The sequence below is a fragment of the Solea senegalensis genome, linkage group LG1 (assembly GCF_019176455.1).
Source record: "Solea senegalensis isolate Sse05_10M linkage group LG1, IFAPA_SoseM_1, whole genome shotgun sequence".
Classification (NCBI taxonomy): Eukaryota; Metazoa; Chordata; class Actinopteri; order Pleuronectiformes; family Soleidae; genus Solea; species Solea senegalensis.
The window spans coordinates 1,467,536-1,493,568 of NC_058021.1; the positions used below are offsets into that span (position 1 = coordinate 1,467,536).

The window sequence follows — 26,033 nt, forward strand, 5'->3', positions numbered from 1 at the left end:
GCAGCACTTGTTAATATACAGACTGTGAAGAGGAACCTGAGGAGCACAAATATGGGGTAAATTTCCAGGGACAAAAACTGAGCCGGAATCCACACAGAAGACACAGACACACAACAATAATAATAATAACACAAAGCAAAACTGTTTCTACATTACAATTCATTTACATTTCACCCTGTTTGACACACTGCTGAGGTTTGAGAAAACGTTTAAAATGCTTTCATTTTCAGACCTGCTGGACTTTCAAACTGCAGTGATAATGTTTCGAGCTAAAAGAACCAACAAAGTCACAGCAGTCTCATGCAGCCGTGCAGTGATGACTCCGCCCACGTTGAGGAGGTACTATTTTGTAGTCATTTAGACAAATGTTTTTGCATATTTGAAGTATTTCCCCCTCTTAGACATAATGACAGTTTTGCAGACGTGAAATATCACCACAATCTCTGATGGTAACAATGCAGCGTGCATGTGACGTCAAATGCATCAAGTGTTGTCGTGCAGATTCCTCTGCAGACTCAGCAGCAGCAGCAGCAGCAGCAGCAGCAGCAGCAGCAGGTTTCGTCTTGACTGTGGTATGGATCAGGCCATGCTGTGGTGCAGAAAATCTTATTTCTTCCAAACCAATTTTATTTTATCTTTTCAGTCCCGAGAATTCTGATGCAGACTTTGATTTTCTCTTTCTCAGATTATTGCAGTTCCTCCTCACTGTTACCATCCAATTCTCCTTCACCTGGTTTGACTGTTGACTGACACGAGCTAATAAAGAACTGAGTACACACACTTCATTTAAAGAAATGTCTCATTAGTAACTGTCTCTTGTCTGAAGCAGTTTTTTCTTTCATTTCCTGCTTGTTTGTCTCTTACTGTGGTCTCGCTGTATCAGATGTTTTTATCCTGTTTATCAGACACCTTTATAACATCTGTATAATGATGTTATATTAACATACTAGTGCTACTTATTATGACGTTGTGCTAAATGGTCTGTTCTCGTCTCAATGACCACTCAAAGCTGCTTTACACTGCAGTTTTGCCATTCACTCATTCATACACACGTTCATACAGTGAATCTAATAACGATCATTATTATTATTCCACTACAAAAAAAGTACCTACTCAACGTGGGCGGAGTCATCACTGCACGGCTGCACAAACGAGTGACTCAGCAGTTTTTCAGTGTAACTGAATCATTAGAATCAGTCAATTAAATTATATTTGTTCAGGGTTTGTGATCAGCAGTTCTGTCCTCTGTAGACATTTCCTTTCACTGATCTGCAGTTCAGCATTGTTTGGCTTGATTCTTGTGTGGAAACGCAATACTTAACTGTGCCACGCCGTGCCGTGCCGTGCCGAGGCAAGCTGGTGGAAATGACTCCCATCTCTGGAAACAAGACACAATGTCAACAAAGATGTGACTTCAAATGTGTGTCATGTTACGTGATGGAGGGAAGCTTCTTCAAGGCGACAGGGGAACAGGACGCCACACCAATCAGCCGTCTTGTCCAAGTCAAGGCCCCTCCCATTACCCACTTATAGGGGACGAATCACACAGCCTACTGTGCGGCCATAACACTCTCCTTACACCACAACTCACCAACCAACGTGGATGTGGCAGTGGAGATGTTATGATGTAATGTAGTGTTTGCCCTCACTGATATACGTGGGAAAAAATGATGAGAAATGATTGTCTTGGTCACCGTCTGCTGTCAGTGATGAAGTCTTAGTCCCATGCTGTGATGATTATCAGCAGGAGGGCTGTGACTGTGTTCTCTATCATTGAAGAATTCATTCTGAATACGTCAGCTGCAGCTGCTTCTGTCATCGTACAGTTCACATCTGCAGCAGAGACACATGACAGCGTCCATACGTTATCCATACATCAGCCTCCAACTGAGCCTGTCAAGCTGTGCTTGGACTGAGGAGGATACTGAGCTGCACACCATCATCACCATCACCATCATCATCATCATCAGGAGAACAGTGGAGGCGCAGGAGGATGACACAGAGTCACAGCTCTTATCAGAACATCACTGTGGGAGGAGCACCGTCACACATGCTGTAGACCAGCACACAGAAGGAATACTAATATGAAATGTCTCACTAATGCTACTTCATTTAAAGGGTTTTGTTTTTAGGAGACTGGAGGTCTCACAATCAAGATGGAAGACGACTGCAAAGGTGGTCTAGAAAGACAGGGTTCAAATCCTGGACAGACAAACGGGTGGTGACTAATCAACTAGACATAGTGGTCGTTGATAAGGAAAGGAAGGAAGGAACACAAGAAACTTGAGAAGAACCAAGGGCTGAGAGAGGAGCTAGAGAAGACGTGGTGGTGAACTCTCAGGCTCACAGTGGGGAAGTCATTAAAAGCAATATTTCAGATGTACAATTGCAGATGTTTTCATTGAAGGGTATTTTGTGTACGAGCCATAATTCTCTTTGTAAATTGACTCACATACTTCAGTGGGAATGGAATGTGTTAAATGATTTTTTTAGGCCTTTTGTTAGATGATAAAAATGTTTTCCCTTTGTCTCCACTCTGTCTCCAGTGTCCGTCTTTCAGTCAGTCAGTGCTCAGTGTGTGTGTGTGTGTGTGTGTGCTCTCAGCTGAGTCTGCAGTGGAGCTGCATTTCTCCTTTCTTACCAGCAGAGGTCACTGGTAGATAACAGTTGACGGCTCATGTTTCACCTGTAGAAAATCTTTAGGATTCTTTAAAGAGCTCCTCCTCCTCAGCTGACAACCTTTGACCTGCTGCAGTTTCTTAGTGAATCTTTGCATTGATTTATGAATGATGTTTGATTTAAAGGTTAAAATCTGGCTTTATGGAGAAGCTATTCTTATAAAACATTCATTTACTCAACCCCTCGCAACTGTTCTATCACACACACACACAAATACACTCAAAAAACATAGTTTTATCAAGTATAGGGAACAATGTCAAACACAAACACGCTGATCTCATGTGGTTACAGGAGTTTAATGTCATGTGTGAACAGTTGTACAGATGTTAGTAGTACAGTCATTCTACATTTACATGAGTTGCCAGTATTTTATTATTTTATGATGCACTTTTTTAATAAAGATTTGTCATTTCCTGCCACACACTGACTGGCCCAGCTGAATTTAAACTGAGTTTGTAATGAGTTACTGTATTTTAACTTTGTGTGACACGTGCACCAAAGCTGCCCACACATACACCCTCTATGCTGTTATGTGTGTGTGTAATTTGTGTGTTGGCGAGTCAGGCTGATGAAACGTAGCCTTCATTGAAACATGTTAATGACAAGTTTGAAGCTCAACCGCGATTCTGCTGCTGCTGCTGCTGCTGCTGCTGCTGCTGCTGCTGCTGCTGCTCATTTCTAGCACATGTGTGGGATGAGTACAGCAGTGTCGTGCATGAAAACACAACCTCTGCAGCAATAGTTCAATAATATCACAGAGTAGCTGAGCGATGACCGTGGCGTAGCATCATCTCATTTCAGACACACAGCTGGAGAAAAAGCTGAGTGTGCAGTTCTGCCCACCAACAGGAGCAGCATGTTCTTATGGAAATGAGGAGAAATGTGTGTGTCACTGGCAGAGGAGCACAGATGAGAATGGATCTTCTGTCCCTGAGGAACAGAGCTAATGATAATGTCATCCGTTAAAATGTCACAGATGTCACAGATGTCACAAGTCGATCACAGTCACACTGACATTTCTCTGGGATATAATTCTCACATGGTTAACAGCAGTTGGAGGATTTTAGTGTGTTATAGAACGTAGAAAAAACATGCGTTAATTGATCATGTTAAATTTACAGTATCGGGATAATTTATAACAGGTGAAATTATTAACTTTAACATGCAGCTGAATTGAAAACGGTGTTTAGTTCACAAACGTTCAATCCATCTCTTTCAAATCCCTATATAATGATTTGATGCAATTTTAGCTTGTTTTTATTAATTTTACTGTACTGTAGCTGAAATGCGGCACATGCTTGGAAAGGTGTTGTACTATTGTCAGTGCCACATCTTTCCAGTGTAATTGAAAGGTCAAATGTTTAATTTTAGGGTTAAAAGTTAATGTGGTTTGCTTTTCGGTTAGTGTTAGGGTTTCTGGACAACGACTGAACACATGTGAAAGTAATACTAGTATTATATTAATATTCTATATAACACAGGCCCTGCTGCGCTGATGAGTCTCCCACAGACACATTACGTTATTACGGCTGCTGGTTTGTATGTAAGCTGCTCTCTGTGAGATTACAGCATCATTAGTGCCTCTCACAAATATCCCACAGAGCACATGGATCAGAAGGGAACACCTTTACAGTGATATGATCGGGCAGTTGCTGTGTGGAACAGGGTCGTTCTGAATGGGGTAAAAATTCAGCAAGTGAACCGTATGAATTGTTCAACCAGCAGATGTTTCAAAGACGTGACACGCTCTCTACAGCCCACTTCGTCCAGCTCCTCGGGCTAAATGCAATGTGTTAGACAGCCCTGTCTTCCTCTCTCTGCATCTGCTGCCATCGAATCAAATGCACGTCAACCAAACACTTGAAGACTCACTTGAAGAAAAAGGTCATTACTTAAAGGAGCTGCAATTTGCATCCTGTTTTCTATACAACACAATTATGTCTGCTGACCACCAGGATCTAAGCTTGATCAAATTGTTTTTATTAGTTTTTTAATCATTCACAGTCATACTAATCATTTCTGCAATTGGAAGTCGTGTCTATTTCTTGTTTAGTGTGTCGGACTGAGATACGGCAAACCACCGAATATTCACAGTCACCTGGGGACGATTCATATAAAACAGTGGACGTAGTCTTTGTTTGCTGGCTGAGGACATGTTTGACAAAAACTTGAGGCTTCACAACAGAAGTTCATATTTCTATGGGTGACATCGGGACGTGTGTCCACTTGTGTGTGATTCCTAAAAATGTTGAGAAACTCGTAATTTGGAGTTCAAACCACATTTCCCTGGACTACTCATGTGAGTTATCTGAAACTGTGACTGAAATGTTATTAAGGCAAGAATTTAGCAAGATAGAATAAAATAAAAATATACAAAATAAAACCATTTCTATTGTCTTTTTCATCACACTCTTTCTTCAAAGTGATAGTTAAGGTTATTTGAAGTGTTATTGTTGGAGGTAGTGACCAGCCGTAGACATGGAGAAATGATTTTAACATCTTAATAAAAGTCTACTCTTTTAAAACCAACTTGTTAAGATTTATAATGTATTTCTATCTTACTTTTAAGAAACTAACTTATATACCGTTCATTCTTCTGAATCTGAATGTTTAGCTCATTAGCACAGAAGAGCTGCTGGTCTACTGCTGCCTAGTTACTTGGTCAGGTTGATCGTTTAGGTAAATTCAAACAAAGGATTTCAAAATAACACGTTTTAACTTACTGACAGAGGGTTAACAACTCCTGTGTGCCATGATGTAAAAGCATCAACTTTCTCTAGTCAAACAAATATATCCTTAAAGTTTGAATGTATTATTATTATTATTATTATTGTTTAGCCAGAAAACTTACATTCCTTTATAAATTTGAATCCCCACAGAGTCAATAATCACCCATGGGCAGATGCTTTATCCTTGATCTGACTAAGCCTGACTTAGGCCACATAAGTTCCACTTGTTCAGCAGATTCATTTACAGCCTGTCCATTTGCTCTGATGGAGAGTAGCATGACAGAGACGGAGCAGATCAGTCAGTCATCACACTGATGCTGCACGTGCTGCAGCTGTACTGTAAACCTATGAGGAACATAGTTGAATCAATTAGCACGTTAATCAGTTAGTGATGTCACTAACTGTTACCACGACCTGCCTGTTTGGAGGAACAGAACCAGGAATCATTTATGACAAGTGATTATTGTGACTGAGCTCAAACAGAAAAGTGATGGAATGTTTGAAAATTCGATCAAATCTCGTTGTTAGCAGAAGATAGGGACTATGTGTGTGTGTGTGTGTGTGTGTTTGTGTGTGTGTGTGTTATATTGCCTAATCCTGGCAACACTGCATCACACACAAACACCATCTGTCACCATTCATATTTGGAGTCAGCTGCCTGAACTGGACAGGCACTGGCGGGTACTGCTGCTGCTGCTGCTGCTGGTGGAGGGGAGGGAAGAGGAGGGGAAGGCAGCCTTTGGTCTCTCTAGCGCGTAAAAGAGGGATGTGAGTGGGTGTGGAGGGGGTAGGTGTGGGGGATTTGTGATTTGCCAGCAGCAGCCTGGATGTCTCCGTGTTCTCAGCAGTGAGGTGGATGCAGCTTTAGAGGGAGACAGAGACAGAGGCAGGGACAGAGGCAGAGGCAGAGACAGAGACAGACATAGAGACAGAGACAGAGATAGTGATGCGGTGACACATGGCTACTGGTGCCGCCTGCATGTGTGCTCTGACTGCGGCTTCCTCTCACCATTCACACGGAAACAGCAGAGGCTGCAGGAGCTGCTGGAGGCTGCCGCAACCACCGAACAGGAGCAACCCACCGAAGAGACTCTGAGGACCAGCGACCGGGGACCATCATCATCATCATCACCATCATCATCACTCTCTCTTCCTTCTGGTAGGAGACAAATGGCAATGTAACCTGCATGTTATTGTTCTCACTTTGTGTGTGTGTGTGTATGTGTGTATACACAGTATATATATATACATATATATACTGTGTATACACACATACACACACACACACACACACACACTATATCACCCCTATTCATATATTTATTTGTGTAATTTTGGATTTGGATTTTCCTCCTTAAATGACCTAAAAGCACCTTGTACTTGTGTTAATGGTGTCATACAATTAAAGTATTATCATTATTATTATTATGACGACATTTTTTGCCAACTTTAATTATCTTGAATGTAGGTCTATCACCAGTGTTAAAATATTATGTATATATATATGTACATATATATACATATATAATAACAAGACAAACCTAGACTGACAATATTCACAAGATGTGTTTTTTTAAATAATAATGATAACGATAATGATAATGATAATAATAATAATAAATAGAAAATAAAAAAATAGACTTAAATCAATAAATAACATTTATGAAAATGCTTTGGACACTTTAAAATTGATATTACAGTGAAGCCACACCTCTAAATGTTATAATCAGAATAAGACCAATGTGTCTACATGACCAGAATTGTTCACATTTGATAACTGCTTGTTCTGAGTGTATATGAATATGAAGATAACTTGTTTATGCTGTTCAATCAGTTTATTCTGGTTAAACTAATCTGCTTATGTAGACATTAATAGCCAATATGCTATTGTTTAGGAGAAATGCACAGAAAACATCAAATGTGGCCATATTATTGTTTCAAAAATAAAGTTAAAATGACATTGTGATTCAGTTCCTTGTTTTTGTTCGACAATGATGTCAAATTGTTGTTCTGTTTCTTGAATGTACTATGGATCGACGACATATAATATTGCTTCAAGACGTTTTAACGACATTTTACATTAATAGATTGCATCACCTGGTTGTAATTTAAATAAATATGTAAAATGACTAAACGCGCTTTCTATTTGCACCACCGTGTGACAGGTGTTTGTCGTTTGTCCCTGCCGAGCCGCCGTAGCCATGGGTGATAACATGTCCAAACGGCTGAAGCTCATCTCGTCTTCAGACTCAGAGATGGAGGAGCGGTCTTTTCCGAACCCTTACCCGGACTGGGACCAGGGACTTCTCACTGCGAGCTCCGCAGCTGACGGACATGACAGTGATGACTTTGACGCAGAAGTAACGGTGAGATATTTCATTGTTTTGATCATTTTTACTTAAAATAACATGCTAACTGAAACAGCAGCTAGCCGTGTCAGCGCTGCGTGTGTGTGTGTGTCGTCGTTTCTAAACTTGTTGTGTTGAGTTTGTCTAATATTTGACTGTTTGCTTCGTGACTGATGTCGAGAATGTTGTCATTTACACAGAGCACCAGGTATTATTCAAGTGTGTCCGTGACAACAGTCTCACGTAATAAAACAGTCTCACATATTATTGTGATAATAATATGTTTAAAACGTGTCATAACATAACACACACTCTGACTAAGATCACAATAAACTTCTGCACTTGACCTTGTTCAAGTTAAAAATGAGAAAATTCTCTTTACGTATCAGTTGTGGTTGTAGACCTGTACTGACACTGAATCCGCATTATCTTTGGTCTGCAGACCCCATGCCCTGAGGACCAGCTCTCTCTCACTGACAAGGAAATAATAATATAATAAATAATATTTAAAGAATGTGTTTGCTGCTAGATGGATTTTTAGAATTTAACTGTGTGAACTGCTCACACCCTGCACCAAGGTCCGTAGGGTAAATCAGCAGTTTTAAATCAGTGTTTTTATATCCACTGCTGCCTGCCTCCATCAATAAGTTCACATTCATTTAACCTAAGTGACACAAACTTACCAAATAAGACACCTGCAGAGCAACACTGCATTGAAATTTGGTGAGGACGGTATCACATTATTATTTTGATAATCAATTATTTTTAGTGGGGCTTTTTTAGGCTTCTTAAATGTGAATATTTTCTGGTTTTCTTGCACCGACAAATTAGGTAACTTAACGATATTGTGGACAAAATAAGACATTTTGAAAACATGATCATTTGAAGGTTTGTAAAACACAGCTTTTCTGATATTTTGTGGACCAAACAAGTACTCGGACCTACTCAATTGTTTTGATTAAAATACCAGAAGTATCTGTTGTGGTATTTGTGTCTACAAAGACATAAATGGTAATGTTGTTGTCTCAGTCCCTAAGAAAATCAGCTGACATATTCTTATGATAGTTAAGCGGGTAAAAAAGTCATTTTTCTTTCTCTTGTGTCCCTGTTGGCAGCCATGTTTTCAGTGAGAGTGTGCACAGTTGTGCTGTACTCTTTACTTCACCATTAATCCCGTCTTGCCTGGATCTATTTCGTAGTACATCAGAGAGAAGAGAGAACAGATTGGCTTGGTATAATCCTCTGTGTTTAGGACGGGGGCACACTTCGGTCAGAATCTTGGTTTTAGCCTCAAAGACTCTCTGTTCTGTTTGGTCTACAGTGGGGAAAATCTTGTGATGACTGAATTAGATCCAGACCAGAGCATATGTAGGTTTATTAATTTGTGTTATGCAAGGTATTGACACATAGTCATTGCCGACTGAAGTGCGCGCACCCCCTGAGAACCATCTTTATACAAGAGCTTATTTAACACTAACATTAGCCAGAATTACCATGCTTTTTAAACCTGGGTGAAATGACTAAAAAAGAAGGTGAATAAGTCTATTCTCACTGCTGGTGGTTGCTCTGCCCTGCATCATCTGTGCGTGTCATGAACGTGCCGGAAACAAAAGGAAGAAAGGGAAAGGCAACGACACTATAGCCTTTATTAATAATTTTAAGTTGTTCACTATTTTGTGTCTTTATTTGCAGCAACGTTGACATTGAACGTTGCTGCAAATATTAATGCGGAAGGTGAATGCATGTCATAGCATTGCGCCACAGATGATGCATATCTGGCAAAAATAGATCACATGAAGGAGAATTGACCATGTTCACCTGGGCCTTACATTCCCGCTGATGCCAATTGGAGCCGACGCCAATGAGAACCTGCTTGCATGATGGACCTGCTTTATCTGGGTGTGAATGCCAATCAAAACCAAACCTGTTTAAACCTAGGATTGGATGGGTTTATTGACCAGTAGGAATGGGTTAATGGACGCTCACTCCTCTGGCTGTCTGTGGGACACAAAGAAAAACAGTCACTTAGCTAAAGCTCAGCTAATAATAATGATGATGATGATAATAATAATAATAATAATAACAATAACAATCTCTGCCTGTTTAGTCTACACTATCTATAGAATCTGTTTGTCATTTTATCTGGCTGTGAGACAGCCCTTTCTAGCTGGACACTGATGTTTGTAAATTACTCACTCTCCTGCACTAAAGTCCATAGAGAAACTAATTGTTTTTAGCTCGCAATAGCTGCTGTTCTGCTGGACTTTGCTGTAGACAGACTGTCTGTTTACAGGAGTGATTTTCAGCACAAGTGGGAAACAGGAGAAAGTGGTTCCTGTTAATTTGTCAGGCCAGTGGATTGGAGTAAATGGGCCCTGAGCCCAATAAATAGTTGTTCTCCCAGATTCCCATAGATTTGTTAGAGGAGGTGACAAGTTAGAGACTCAGTGAAACCTCTGTAGCTGCTTTGATTCACTCAGCCTCCCAGACCTTCTGTTCATGTACATATATGTAAATAGGGCCTGTTGAGAATTAATTATCTCCATATCCTTGATGAAAGCAGCCTTTGAAGCATTATCTGACCTATGCTTTTAAGTCTAAATGGAGCCTTGTGGAAAATGACCTTATTAACATTGTGTGTTTTCCTGAAATGAATCATAATAATTAAGTATTTGGGTCATAACCTTCAGCCTGAAATGATTAAGCTTCAGTCCCTACTGGACAGATACATCTTCAGACTTTTTTTAGACCTGGAATTAGCAAGGCAAATGTAGCCTCACAGCTCTGGTGTTCAGTTAAATCAATAGAAGTGTGTAAATGTTTAGCAATGATGAATACAGCACTTCCTTTAACACATACAGTCATAGATTGGTACAGTAGATGGACTGTTATGACATTATTGATCAATGATTCCCATTTCCATTCACCATAATGTAGATCAAGTGATCAGAGGCTGTGTTTACAGCCTCACAGCTAAATCTGCAGTGTCAGTAGAGTTAGGGCAACATTGTCAACAAAAAACGATAATACAATTTGTCTAGTATGGCATCTGTAAGAAGGCAACTGTAATCAACCATCATCAGCCTGACTTCCAGCCTCGGCGACCACCACAAACATATTGATGTCCTTTTGAAATATACAAGGTTTAAATCTCTCGATCAGCTTTTATCTTTGGCCTGTTTTTCATACTGTGACATGTGATCAAAATACACCACAAGACTGTGATAGATATTCATTAATATTCATTACAGCTGGGAAAGGTAGCTTATTTATTGAACAATAATTACATAATAACCTTTCAGCATAATTTAAATCAAGTGATCTTGGAGAGAACCACACTTCCTCTGATCTCTGTTAAATGGAGCCTTTGATGCAGTGTTTCTGCTAGAATCTTTTTTTTGTTCTATAGTTTTAAATTAAATGGCTTTATAATTGTCTCCATGAGCAGTTTTCTGTGCTCACTTGTACAGGTTATGATAATCATCAGTGGCACGTTAGTATCCTATTGGCTGGTCTACTGAGCTGATACACATACTTGTCCCTTTTGGGGGGAAAGGTTGCTAATGCAGTATTGGTAACAATTGCCTGTACTGCAAAGCAACCTCAAGAATAAAAGAAAGCTGGACAAAAATACTAGATGCCATACTAGACACATTTTATTATCAGGAGCCTTTCAGAGATGGAGAATATTGCCTCAGGTTGTCATCTATGAAGTGTGTCGAATCATGACTAAGTGATGAGATTCAACAATCAACTGTTTTTCTTGCAGTCCTGTGTGCTGCAGCTTTTGCAGTCATTAGTTTGGATGAGTGTATAAATATGCTCTCTGTTGTGATCAGGCAAACGCTGCCTTCCAGAAGAAGGTCCAGACTAAGATCAAAGATCTCCTTCAGCAGATGGAGGAGGGCCTGAAGACAGCTGACCCACATGACTTCTCCACCTACACAGGCTGGACAGGTCTGTTTCTAAAACTCATTCCATGCCCAATTTCACGGTGTAACCATCCTATTTAGCCTGTATGTGCTGTCTTCCCGTCAGGTATTGCCCTGCTGTACCTACAGCTACACAAAGACTCCAATGAGGCCTCACACCTGCAGAGGGCGCTGGACTATGTGAAGAGAGCCATGAGGATCCTGAATGGCCGTAAAGTGACATTCTTGTGTGGCGACGCGGGGCCGCTGGCGGTGGGTGCAGTGGTCAACCACAAACTCAACAACACAGCGGACAGCAAAGACTGTCTGTCTAGGTGAGTGGCTTTGACTGATGGGTGATTGAAGTGACTGCTGTACACAGACACTGTTGCTGGCCTGATTCACTACAGTTTACACATATCACCCACTAACACAGTGTAGCTAGCTGATGTCTTTAAAACAGCTGGTTGTAGGGCTGCAATACTGTTGAAATGCTGACACGTCACACCAACCACAGAGTCAAACACTCTAATGCCAAATTCTGTGTCCCCACTTATGCACATTTTACTCATGTTTACGCACCTGTAGTTCCATTCATACTCAGATGAGGGTCTGTATTGGGCTGGTGTGCCACACACACACACACACACGTGTAAATTTCAGTTTAATATACTGACATGACTGTAACTTACTGGCTTGCTAACAGAATCTATCAAAGGTTTAATCTGATATTAAAGTTCAAATGCATGAATTGAAAAGGACAGACATGCAAGTCATCTTTTCCTGTGTAAAGCAGTAATTCCTGGAGACTGAGGTGGGACCCACAGATGGGTGACCATTGAACTAGATTTTGTTTCCACACCCCATGGTTTATTTGCTGCACACAACTGAAATATGAAAACGCTATCTGTGTTTGATCTGTAGAATCCACCGAGGTAACAAAACATGTCAAAACACTACTGCTTACTGTCACTTTATGACATTTTGCCACAGCACCATCGATCTATAAATTCCAGGGATGTCTGTTTGTCTCTGTGTGTGTGTCTGTCTGTCTGTTATTCGCATATCTCTCGACGCGATGGTTCGATTGATTTCAAACTTGACAGGTGTTTTGCTAGAACACGAGAAAGTGCAGTGGCCAAGTTTGACGTTGTTTGGATAAGCCATACAAACGATATCGTTAAATATATCGCTAAAAGAAGCACACATTGGCTTTCGCCACTCTACTGTAGCCACTCCCCCTCCCACTCACACAGCACTGTGGGCTACCTGAGGATAGAATTTGGCAGAATTTAATCCACGGGTAAAAAGTTAAGCGAGTGCAAGATGTGTGGGTGATTATTATGTCTGACCTCGACAATAAAGACTCCCTGAATGCGGTGTGCCTGCATTACAGTGAGTCAGCAGATTTTGCTAAATGCAGTTTGCTTGCATTACAATGAGTGAGCGGATTTTGCAACAACACACCAACAAACACAGGTATGCAGTGACTATTCAAAACTATGTGAAACGTGACGTGCAATAAACTGACACTTTGAATAGCCCAGCCTACTTTGGACAGTCTTTAGACTTTGAAAAAACAAATGACAATTCCGACTGTGAGGTCCCAAATTTAAACGAGCGACAATGGTCCTGAATTTAAGGAGGTTTCAGAATCCCACACATGCAAAGCACAACCAGCTAGTGGCAGATGGAATAGTCCATATTTATTGTTCAAAAATTGCTGAAATTCTCTGCAATGTTTGGGGGGAAAATAATGAAAGTCATTGAGTGAAAAGGAGACTGTAGTTCTATTGATGGATGTGAGACATTATGAATTTAATAACAGACCAATACATAGACCATAATAATACAGTTTTAATAGTAGTGATAGATACTAAAACCAGTATCTGGTATTAGTGCAAGATGAAGGAAAATTGCTTTCTCTTAAATGACTTCTTCACCACTTCTTCACGTCCTTTCCTTCCCTGCTTTCATCCACCTTTGTTTGCTAGGTTAGAGTGTGGATAAACAATGCCATGCATCACCTGCACAGTACTTGCCCTATGTAGAACACTATATTGGAATGGAATGTTAAATAAGGTATGCAAGTGTGAAACACCAGAGTGACACAGACTCTCATTTGTCGTTTGTATGAAGGGAGCCATTGGCATGTTTTTGTGACCAGAACTAAAACCGATGAATGCAACACTCAGTGGTCAAGGAATGTGGAACGTATGAAGAGACCTTTAATGTTTATAAAGTGTATTTAGAGTCGGCTTTAACCTTATCAGTCATTGATGAGCCAACATTTGTGGCCGTGTATTTGTGTTAGACTCCTCCAGCTGCAGAGGTCAGTGCTGAGTCCAGATTCGGAGATGCCAGATGAACTTCTGTATGGCCGTGCCGGCTACTTGTACGCTTTGCTCTACGTAAACAAAGAGATGGGAGGCGACACGGTGGATGAGAACATCATTACAAAGGTGAGACACACATACAGTAGAATGTGGAATAATAAAGACCCAAAAAGTAGAGCAAATCAAGTCAGATCATTGTATCTAGATACAGATAATCTGACTTGATTTGCTCTACTTTTTGGGTGCACACTTAGAAGGTTAACTGAGTGTTAAATCTCCAGTGTGTAACTTCTGTTGTCAAAGCACTGCTACTGTCACAGTGTTGCTTCTTTCCGCCGTGATGTAAAACACATCACTATGTGTCTCCACAGACACAAAACAAAACCCTGCTATGCTTAGAAACATGAAGAGAGATGTGTGATGTTGATGGGCTTAATCAACATTGTGTGAATGCATTTCACAGTGGTTTGAATGCAACAGACATTTCTCATATTTAAAACTCTTACATACTACAGCTTATACTTTGTTTCTGGATTTAAAAATGTTTTGAATCAATATGTTTATGTTTTTTGTTTTTTTTTGTTTAGCAAAATTTGATGAATGAAACCAGATATTTTTTAATAAAACAATTGAAGTCGGTGTGTATACAGTGTTGTGTTTGCTCTAAAAAGCATCTCAGTGCCCGAAGTTTTCAGTCGCCATGGTTACTGCTTGCAGTGTTGGCAGAAAGGGCATTGTATCTGTGATTTCTGTCTAAATAGTGGTTCTCACGCTGCGTCCGTGTGTCTGTACCAAAGTCCATAGAGAGTCTACTGTTGCCTTGTGTGGTGAGTTTGTGTCACTGAGGTTAATGTAGACAAAGGGTTACAACAACACATTATACTTACTGATGGAGGCAGCAATGGATCAATAAGTTGTGCGTGCCATGATGTTAAATGTCTGATTTACCTCTATGGCGTTTGGTGCAAATATGAGCCGCTAGTTTTCCTGAGGAACACTGCTGTAATTACCATTTGCTCTGACTGAACACACACACACACACACACACACACACACACACACACACACACTCTCTCTCTCTCTGTCTTTCTCATACACACCCAGAATGGCTATAAATCACTCCACGTGCTATTCTGACTGTTTACCTGCGGCTTTGTCCATTGGATATGCACACACACAGTGCACACTGCAGAAACTGCAAGACCAGCTGTCACTTTTGGTAAAGCTCCATATTAAAATATTAAAACACATTCAACACACACACACACACACACGCTGTAGAGTAGGCAGCGGGAAATTAGGTGCTTTTGTTTGACATTTTAGAGGTTTTATTCTGACTGATGAATGATGGTTCAGGGAGATGTTGATGCTTTAAAAGCTCCACTTTGCTGCAGCACTGCAGTTCTGTTCATTTCACCATCATTGTGCACATTATTTGTGAGCATATACCTGTCACCAGCACACCAGCATTCTGCAGGCTGTACCTGTGCGTTCTCCTCCTGGCTTTGTTCTCTCAGACGTGCTGAAACATTTTCTTCTTTGCAAGATATTGTTGTTGTTGTTTGGCTCTCTAGCCTGTTATCTCTGACTGCTGGGGCTGGTTACAGGCTTTTCTTCTTTGACTGACAGCTTGTACTGAAGGTAGTGTGGTTCAGTGCTGAACAGAATGTTTAAAAACTTTGTGTTTTTTAACCAAAAATACTTTGTTGTACATGGAACCATTAGACATGTTTCCATGTGTAATCGTTTGATGCCTGGGAAACAGCACTTACAGTATGTGGGAGACAGGTAATGATGCTAATCAGTACAGGATTTTATCAGTTTGACAGTGTTTTTCAAAGAATTGCTCATGATCAGTCTATTTGAATCAGACTAATATCAGTTCAGTCCAGTTCTGGTAAACTGATTCTGAAATGACAGAAGGTCACATACCAGCAAGATGCTCTCCAGGCTGCAGCTACTGCTGATGTCGGCTCATATTGACAGCACTGACTCACTCAGAGTCTGTTATTAGTTTAGAGAGTCCCACATCAGATGGAAATTGATGACTTAAACACTTCATTTAATTATTAGTTAATTTGAATGTTAGGCCACTTCTATTCTAAGCTCTTAGTTTAGATCTAGCCTGTTCAAACCTCTTGGTGCTGATGCCCACTGGCTCGACAGATTCATTTACATAGTAAACAAATTAATTTCCACTGAATTAAATTTTCTCACTTTAAGAGCGACAGTTGATTGCTTTATTGATGGTGTGTGTGTGTGTGTGTGTGTGTGTGTGTGTGTGTGTGTGTGTGTGTGTGTGTGTGTGTGTGTGTGTGTGTGTGTGTGTGTGTGTGTGTGTGTGTGTGTGTGTGTGTGTGTGTGTGTGTGTGTGTGTGTGTGTGTGTGTGTTCCAGGTATTACTCATGTTGTGGGGACTGAAGTCTCATTATGGGGGCTTGTGACTCCCTTATGGGGTGCGTGTATGCGTGCGTGCTTGTAGCCCCTTTAGGACTTTTTCTGTCATAAACACTGACCAGTAGTCCTCATGGAGACCAAAACCTGGTCCCAATAAAACAGAACCTAAATTCTGAGGTTATGTTTAGGGTTAAGATTTGAATTGTGGTTAGTTGAGAGTTAGGCATTAACTGGTTATGGTTCAGGTTAGCAATGGGAGTCAATGCAGTGTCGATGGAGCTGTGTGTCATAGACTGATAGATCAGTAGGTAGGTGTAAATGTGCTTTGTTATTAAAGGTAGTGCTGCTTGAGTAATGTTTCCTTTCTTTTTCCACTCCCACTGTCATACATTGGGACAGAATAACACCCACACCCTGAAATCATGTGCATGAAATCGCTAATCAGTTCATCAAGAACCAAGAAGTAAGGCTCAAAAAAACACAGCAACCCCAGAATGTGACTGTTAAACCCAGAGAACCCACTACCTTGTCGTATGGAACAATAAATATTTCACAATTAAAAAACAAAACAAATAAAAGTATAATGCAAAATGAATCTACAAAACACACAGAAATGAAATAGAATCAGAAATAATAACATGTTACGTGTAGAACAGAGACTTCTGTTGTGTTCTGTTGCTGAGGTGGTGTTCAGTCAACTGCAGTTAACAAACTGTGTTTCTCAGTTGCAGCACGAGCCTCCTCCTGTCCCGTATTGAACTTTCACGCTCCCGTCCTCAGGTGGTGACGGCCATCATGGAGTCGGGTAAGAACCTGTCAGCTGAGGAGAAGAAAACGGACCGCTGTCCTCTGCTCTACGAGTGGCACAAAAAGCAGTACATCGGCGCTGCCCATGGCCTCGCTGGAATCTACTACATACTCATGCAGGTAAGGGAGGGGAAGAGAGAGAATGTGTCAGGTCTGAACATGGTCAGTGTGATGTGACGTCTGGTTGTGCCAGAGGAGCTGCTAACTCTGACCTTCAGTCAGACATCATCTTTGTGCTTTTAGCTTGTTATTAACTGATCACCTGCCAATCGTCTGGAGCCAGTGACTTTTCTATTATATATATATATATATACTGTATATGATATATTGTATGTCGTTAACATTTTAACAGCTATGACTTAATGTTAATTTACATCAAGTGATTTTTATTTGTTTCATCCTTTTTGCTTCTTTGACGTTTAGTTTATTTTCTGTGTGAAAAAATAAAGGTTCAGTCGTCGTAACCAATGACCGAAACTGATACTAAGTGTGTTTTGATTATTCTACTAAAACAAATGATGAAGACACTGAACTAACCATCGAATATGTATTAAAAGTATATTCTGTCATGCATGTGACTGTGATATTTGTGACCTTTGTACAATCCTTGGCGACATAAACTACACAAGGCAGCAGTAAACGGCTTCTATGTCCCCCTGAGCTAAAAACACCATGGACTTTTGTGAGGGAGAATAAGTGATTTACTAAATTTAGTGGGGTTGTGGAACCCTCTCTCTGTTCACTAACTTTATTTAATTGCTTCTTATTTGTGCACGTTTGACAGCTTACACATACAGGAAGGAAAAGATAAGCTGTTACATGTTACAATAAACAGAAGAGGTTTCTGACGGCAACATGAATCTTCACATTCACTCTCCCGTCTCCTGTGAGTGGAGGATCAGCTGAGACTGCAGTGACTTAACAGAAAATAAATGAAATTCTGTCTCTGAAGCCAGGAGCAAAGGTGCAAGCAGACGTGCTGTCAGAGTTGGTCCGTCCCAGCATCGACTACGTCCGCCACAAGAGGTTCCGTTCCGGGAACTTCCCGTCATCCCTGAGTAACGAGAGCGACCGCCTGGTTCACTGGTGCCACGGAGCGCCTGGTGTCATCCATGTGCTCGTCATGGCTCATCAGGTGAGACAGGGTTCAGTCCGTTTGTGCCGGGTGGTGATTCTCATGCAGGACAGTGACGTTCTGTCATTCTAACCTCATGAATCTGCTATGCCCGTGTCAGGCACATGAACAAAGCTGACATCGTGTGGCACGGCTGTGTACTGCATGGACAGTGTGATTTCTTAGCTGGAGCTTGAGTGGTTTATAAAAGTGATAAATCTATTAGACACTCAGTTCATTTTAATGTAATGTATTAATATTGTGTGTAGACTTGTTTGTCATTTTCTTGGCAATTGATATTGCAGCTTTTCCTTCCTCTCATTAATGCAGAGTCTTTGGCACCATGCAGGAAAATGCACAGTGGGAAACTCAATCTGAACACAACACACACTAAATCTGATGTTTGCGTCGACATACTTTGTGTCTACATACGGTGGTAAACAAAAAAAAATAGTAATATTAATGAAAATCTGATCTCAAAATGGCTGTTAAAGACATTGTCTTTGGAGGACGAAGCTGCAAAGATGAAGACACGCACGGTTGGGTAATAATACAACATCTGAGGATTCTATGATTCTCCTGCAGGTATTTAAAGAGGAGAAATACCTGAAGGAGGCGGTGGAGTGTGCTGAGGTGATCTGGCAGCGAGGTCTGCTCAGGAAAGGCTACGGTATCTGCCACGGCACAGCTGGCAATGGCTATGCCTTCCTGTCTCTTTACAAGGTCACCCAGGACAAGAAATACCTGTACCGGGCCTACAAGGTAACACACAGGATTATCAGTCTACCCACTGTCTTGTGAAAAAATGAATGCATATAATGTGTATTGCAGCTGTAGAGGGAGAGCTCAGTGGTTATTTGAGGAGCTGAACACTCTGCACATCCCTGGCGTTCGTCACACTGCCAAGAACCAGTGTGTGACATGATGGCCAGCTCTCACTGACAGCATGGCTGCCAGATTAAAGATGAGGAAACAACATTCAAAGGCAGATGGATGGTGTGAAGCAAACTAAAAGTAGAGAAAGTGTACATTTTAAAGAACTAAAATAAGCTTTCCCCATTTCTTAAACCCAACACCTCACCGTCAAACATCGGCGGTATGAGTTTGTGAGGAACCCTTTTCCCATTTGAAGACATATTCACACGTTTAGTTATTTGGTCTCAGCAGCAGAAACTGCATTTTATTACATTAAACTACCATTGTCCTCACCATTAGCAACCAATGGCCTTAACGGTCAACATCCTATTATTAAGACATATTTAATGTTTATTTTGTCCTGCTCTCTAAAATCTCACCAATGTTGTCATTACCTCTGTCCAGTTTGCAGAGTGGTGTTTGGACTATGGCACCCACGGCTGTCGCATCCCAGACAGACCCTACTCTCTCTTTGAAGGTACCAAATATTTACTATTCACCCTTAGAACTTATGTGTCATCACCTTTCTAACTTTATCTTACAAATCTTTGTACTAACGCACCTGTCGTTTGTGTTTATTGCACATTTATTCCACTGTCCAGCAGAAGCCAGATACACTAGATCACAGCATTGGACTTGGAATACTGAGACAAAAGCCCACATCGAAACAAATCAGAAGACTAAATCCCGTAATACAGTATTAAAGCAGTAGACCATGTGGCATTATGTAGCTCTTCCTGAGGTTTCTCCCATTTTTCCCCTGTACAAGGGTTTTTGTGGAGGTTTTCCTCACTCGATGTGAGGGTCTAAGGATAGAGGGCGTCACGTGCTGTACGGACTGTCTTTGACGTAAATTACGTTTGTGATGTTGGGCTTTAAAAATGAAAATGACTTGACATTCATCAGCTGATTAGTCTCACTTCTCTGCATCTTATAATCTTGGTGTAAACGTTGACACGGCATGGGATTAGATGGAACTATATCATGATTATCCCGTATTATTGAGATTACTGTTAAAAAACAAGAAAAGAAAAGAAAAATGACTCATTCAAACTTTTATCTTGCATTTTAGTTTTTTTTGTATCACATACAGGATACATAGGTTTAAAGTGAAAACCAAGAATTTTAAACACCCAGAAGCGTCTGTTGGCAGCGCTGTCATTTGTTTTTGTTAGCTTTAGAATTAGCCTTTTCTATGTACTTAAACAGGAGCTTACCACACTAAAGTGAATGGATTAGTCCTCATGAACTTGATCCATAAACCAATGAATAAGAAAGAGGAAATGGCAGAGAGTGTGCGATCTGTGACAGAGTTATAACATATTCATATTTGCCTAAGCCGCTCTGTGACTGCACTCTCACCATTAGATCTCTCTAATTCTCACTGGACATTTAAAAACAACAGAATGACGCCAATAAATATAGAAAGCATCAAAACACAACACCTTTAAAAATGATACTGAGCGTAATAAAAGCGCACACACACACACACACACAATTATCTCAGTGATGGAAATTCATAAAAATCAACTATTTTCTGCCCGTTAGCTTTGATGTGTGGAAAAAAAGAGATGTTTTGTCTTGATATGAGAACATACAGTATCCTCAGAGATCGTCATGGTGACGGGAGACGGACAGAAACAAAAACACTCTGCGTTAGTCACATTAAGTATCTTCAGTAGCTTATTATCTGTATAAAAGCAGACAGTTTGACATTATAGTGTTTGAGTTACAGAGCTCATTCAAACTATCATATAGTTGTGTTAGTAAGTAAGTTATGTACTGTGAGTATATGTATATATATATACAGTGAGTATATGTATATATACACAGTGAGTGACAGATGTTAAATAGAATACAGCCTTGTGTTCTCCAGTGCCTTTTACAGAAGAGGAAACAATGGTGTGTTGTCAGTGATGGATGTTTCTCCCGCTCAGGTATGGCAGGAACCATCTTCTACCTGTCAGAGATGGCCAACCCTGAAGCTTCCTCGTTCCCTGCCTTTGAACTTTGACCTGCTGATGGATGTGTGTGGGGGTCCACTGGACAATGATGCACTGCATTTGTTATAGTTTTCAACCGTGATCGTCGTGTTTGTCATTGAATGTATCAGACTGAAGATGACACGGGACTGAGCAGCATCAAAGCAAAGAAATGGAGGATTAGTCTTGTCTTAGATCCAGTGAATGGATGAAAGAGGATTCTCATGTGTTCATCCTTCTGCTCTGATGCCTCGTCATCCTCTTGCAGTGTAAGGTGTTGGGAGGGAAAGACAATGATCCTCTGCTCAGCTCCTCATCAGTGACAGAGGAGAACACACCCTGAGACCCCTGCCTTTAATATTGCAGCACCACGGCCAAGAAAGAGGGTGTGTTTGTGTGTGTGTTTGTGTGTGTGTGTGTGTGTGTGTGTGTGTGTACATGTACTGAATGTTTACGTCTGTCTTTTTGAGGACCAGTTGATAGAGTGAGGTAAAAAAAACGGACCTTTTCTTGTCTTTTTGAGAGTTAAGACTTGGTTTCACTGTCAGTGAGGTCTATGTGTGGAGGTTAGACACTTGATCCAATATTCTCACGGAAACACGTGAGCGCCTCAGTTTCTTGTGCTCCTGTTGTGTTTTCAGTTCAAGTTAAAACTCGTCCTCTTCAGTTAATTCAACATGAAATCCATCCACTAATTCAATAAAGAAAAGAAATAAAGTTGAAGGATGGTGGATGGTTACCAAGGAGATGATTTCATCCTTAAATCAAACATTTTTCTAGCGACAATTATCAACAGTGTGGCGCGACCGAGTGTAAATGATTTCCGTGTGTGACCTCATGAAGGCGTTTGGTGAGAGGGCGGAGCACATATCAAGCAGAGTTTTGCTGACAGCAGCTTTAATCTGAAGTTAAGGGATGATGTCAGTGAGTGTCCTCACAGAGACAGATGTCTGTGGTGTGTTTCTGCCTCTGCATGCTCACTGTAATTGACTGTAGGTGCTTGATGGTTTCCTCTCCCTGGGTTTAGCAGCTGTGCTGTTGCATTCCTCCACATATTCACTCGCGCCACGTCCTTCTCTCCAGTCAGAGCTGTGTGTTCGCTTCGTTCCGCTTCATTTGTTTCAGTATTAGCCGTCAGTTTGTGACTGGATCCTGTTTTCAGACGTGCACCAGAGTCCACACCTTCTCCTCAAAGGGTTTGAAGGTTACCAGGTCTTTTCTGGGAAATTTTGCTCCGGCTGCTAATCACATTTTGAGCGTTGCTGCATTGTTGAATGCTTCTGACCCGTGGCGTGTTCTTCACATGCTCACAGCAAACTTCACAAAGTGTCTGTCGCTACCCAAACTCTTCTGTTGTGTGCATGTGCAAAGAGTGACTACTTCCTGCTAAATGAATATTAAAAATAAATATTATAATATTGCATTTTTAATAGTTATGCTTATGAAATAAATCCATGTTTTCATGTTCTTTCTTTTTAGTATAAATTAAAATACACGTTTTAATGCTATGTTTCATGGCAGTAGAAATTCTTAGAAAATGAATTATCTTTCATTTTAGTTGTGTGGTTACACTTTTTCTTTATACGTCTAAAACACGAGCAGTAACAGGAAGTAGTCGCACTTTTGCTCAAAGCAGTCTCGCGCTAACGTTTGCGGGTTGCCCCGCCTCTCACCCTATGTCAGCTGGCAGAGGTAGAGTCTGTCGGTTACAGACATGATACCTTCAATTACATGATGTCATATTATTGAAGTATAATGCATTCACCTGAAGAAGGAAGATGTTTTTTCTTTTGTTGTTTTTCTGTCTCTGTGGTAAAAGTGAGGCGTTGTTTGTTTTCTTTTCACTCAACGGTTGTTAAAATTTTAACAACCGTCAGTGCTTTTATCAACAAAGCAAATATTGGGAGTTCGATCTGAGATGAGCAGCTGGAGGAACCAAAGTACATGTAAGTGGAGAAGAATATTAAGGTGTAACTTGGTGACATAAATAGCATCAGTAGCTGGTGACAGATGTTTTGTTGCTGCTTTAATTCATTATTGAAGTAATATTATTGTTTGTTACTAAGTGGAGCATCTCTGTTTCTGCTCTTTTTCCACTTCAGTGAAATGTGGAAGTAACATCGTCTTCCTTTGCGAAAGCTGTTTCCACCGCTCTCATCATTAGCATCTAGTGAGTGTGAGCAGTATGAGCTCAGCATCGTAACGGGGTGAGACTTGATCAATGTTTTCTGGATTCGCTTCAGCTCCAGTAAACATTTTCTGAATATAAATTCAGGGATTGTTTAGCAGTTACTCAGAGTTAATGACATATGAACCGTGTTGGCACTGGAGCATAATGTTAAGCTTTACCACAAGTATTAAAACACTGTTGTAGTCCAACTTTAGATGGAACTGCTTTGCACTTTAAAGTCAAATGACTGGTGATTAAATTGGGTTGTAAGTGGTTTTTTTTTCTACCATTTGTCCATTTTAGTCCAAAGCTATAATCCAGTCATGTGCTCATTCAGGGTTTGTGTTGTCAGCCTGACACCTGTACACTATATCCAATAATCCCGACAGCACATGAATGCACAAACAGTAAAAGCCTAACTGTAGATGTTGTCATGAATGTCAGTGCATGAGCATAATGTCAACGTGTATAAAAACTGTGTGTTTGTGTGTTTTCAGGCTCATCAGTGGAGATAATGTCGTGTTTGACTCTGGTTCCTGTTTGTGTATTTGATTTGATTCAGCCTAATCCGTGTCTCTGTCTGTGTGTGTGTGTGTGTGTGTGTTTTCCCTTTATTAAATTGCTGCTTCAGTAACAGGAGTGACACGTCTGTCGTCCCTCGTCCTAATTGTTCACTTGCTTTTTATCCACAACTTACAAATGTCAAGAGAATTCATGCTTCTCTGACATGGTTGGAAATAAAAGTAGCAGAACCTCTGTACCGCTCCTTTATTTTTATATATATTATTTTCACTATGACTTAATGTGTAATAATAATAATGACTTAAATCCGTGTAATACTACACACTATTTTTATTTAAAGCATCAAAGTCTCAATAAGTACAATATTGCAATATTCTAAAAAAAAAAAAATGGAAAAATTAAATGTTAACTAATTAGTCAAACAAAAAAAAATTCAAATATAAAGTCAAATTTAAAGGGATAGTTCAGGATTTGTTGGACGTGTGAGTTATTGTGACATGTTTATCACTTTTACAGATAATATCAGCTACTTCATTGTAAGCAGAGTCATTCTTCACTTCTTCAGGTGAGCAAATGTACAGGAACAGAAAGACTTGAATTGAAATGAATAATACTTAATATTTAGTGTCACATGAAGTAAACTCATTAGTCGTTAACACATTTTATCAGAAGTGAAGTTTATTTACATATTTGAGGATGAATTTTGACTTGAAATAAAAAAACACATGGAAAGGAGAAGAGAAGAGTGAAAGAGAAAACATGGTGATGATGCTTTGACCAATCACAGAATCTGTTGCATAGTTTGATGTGATCAAACATTTTAGAATATTGTGCTATGTAGATCCCCACATCAAACAGCCAAACACCAAAACTAACAAAGGTGTGCAGAGGCTTTGGAGAGACACGCCCTCGTTTACCTGCACAGGCCCAGAAACCGGACTGAGGTCAGACAGGATCATGATGACCGTTGTAAAGCATGGACATGGAGCGCTGCCCTGCTCCGCTTCACCAAACACCATCACCATTTTAATCTTTATTTAACCCACAATGTAGGACAGCCCATAATAGCCTAGTGGAAGTTGGCTTGGCTTGTAACTGGTTTGAATCCCGAATGGTAAAGGGCTGTGTATACCCACGCATGGTACCCAATCCCCTTTGATTGGGTTAATTGGACATTCTTAATTGACCTCAGCCACAGTTTACTCCGAGTGCCGGTCCAGAGCCTCGATACATGGGAGGGTCGGGTCAGGAAGGGCGTCCAGTGTAAACACCTCAGTCAAATCAAATATGTGCTTATCCACTGTCGCGAGACAGACAGACAGACAGAGAGACAGAGAGAGACATTTACTCTTGAAATACCATCTGAACAGTGTAATTGACAGCTGTATGACAGAGGGAAATGAACGTGGATCTGCTTGTTTGACTTGACTTGAAGTGATTTAAAGGGATAGTTCCAGTTCTTTTTCTAAAGCACCGACACACAGACTTACTGCACTAAGACATGGACGCTCACTCTCACTGGAAACATGAATGTCTGCAGTGACGTGGGAAAAAAACCCGACTGATTTTAGCCACTGAACACTTAACTGAAGTCTATAAACATTTTGCCATGAGATCAATTGTTTCTGACTGGAAACTTTGTGAAAAGCACTTACTCTTCTGCACCAAAGTCTGGAGAGAGCCTCATTGTTCAAAAGTGTTATTTTGTGATTTGTGTGTGAAGTGTTCACATTAACATAAATGAAACAAAGTTATGAAACTAGGCAGCAACAGAGCAACAAGTCAAGACTTTGGTGCAGGAGAGTGAGCAGATTATACTTTATTTATACTATTAAGTGGAATTTCAATAGGCATAGATTTTCTGAGGTGATCAGTTTTATATTGTGTTGTCACTGAGAGTGCAGGAGGTTCACACAGCTACTCTGAAAAAAACTGGAAATATTCCTTTAAATGTGGACAAACGTAAACTGTCAATGTGTTAAAATATAAACTAATGGCCTTGCACCAGTTTGACATCATGGATGAGGACAACGCTATGCTACAGCTACCCTTTAAACTACATCATCATCGTCATCATCATCATCATCACAAGAATTCAAAAGAGAAACAAAGTGACAGAAGAG

General features: G+C 40.4%; 1 protein-coding gene across 4 annotated transcripts; it reads left to right on the forward strand.

Annotated features, from left to right (window-relative positions):
* The first annotated feature begins 6,219 nt into the window (after positions 1-6,219).
* lancl2 (LanC lantibiotic synthetase component C-like 2 (bacterial)) lies at positions 6,220-24,144 on the forward strand. Of its 4 annotated transcripts, none has more exons than XM_044041764.1 (11): positions 6,220-6,567; positions 7,574-7,774; positions 11,596-11,713; positions 11,795-12,002; positions 13,982-14,129; positions 17,181-17,327; positions 18,160-18,342; positions 18,907-19,083; positions 19,642-19,714; positions 23,321-23,425; positions 23,886-24,144. In XM_044041764.1, the coding sequence occupies exons 2-10, from the start codon at positions 7,610-7,612 to the stop codon at positions 23,380-23,382; spliced, it is 1,281 nt and encodes a 426-aa protein (XP_043897699.1). In that variant the 5' UTR covers positions 6,220-6,567; positions 7,574-7,609; the 3' UTR covers positions 23,383-23,425; positions 23,886-24,144. The 4 variants fall into 4 exon arrangements, 3 of the variants coding, with proteins under 3 accessions (XP_043897699.1, XP_043897678.1, XP_043897690.1); XR_006361568.1 differs by adding an exon at positions 21,174-23,164 and having other exon boundaries at positions 6,221-6,567; positions 23,321-24,144; XM_044041743.1 differs by having other exon boundaries at positions 6,221-6,567; positions 21,174-24,144.
* The last annotated feature ends 1,889 nt before the right edge of the window (positions 24,145-26,033 follow it).

Excerpts from the sequence above, each read along its gene's own strand:
- lancl2 (XM_044041743.1), top strand. The coding sequence starts at position 7,610 with ATGGGTGATAACATGTCCAAACGGCTGAAGCTCATCTCGTCTTCAGAC. Across the intron at positions 12,003-13,981 it reads AGCAAAGACTGTCTGTCTAG|ACTCCTCCAGCTGCAGAGGT; the intron begins GTGAGTGGCTTT and ends TATTTGTGTTAG. Across the intron at positions 19,715-21,173 it reads ACCCTACTCTCTCTTTGAAG|GTATGGCAGGAACCATCTTC; the intron begins GTACCAAATATT and ends TCTCCCGCTCAG.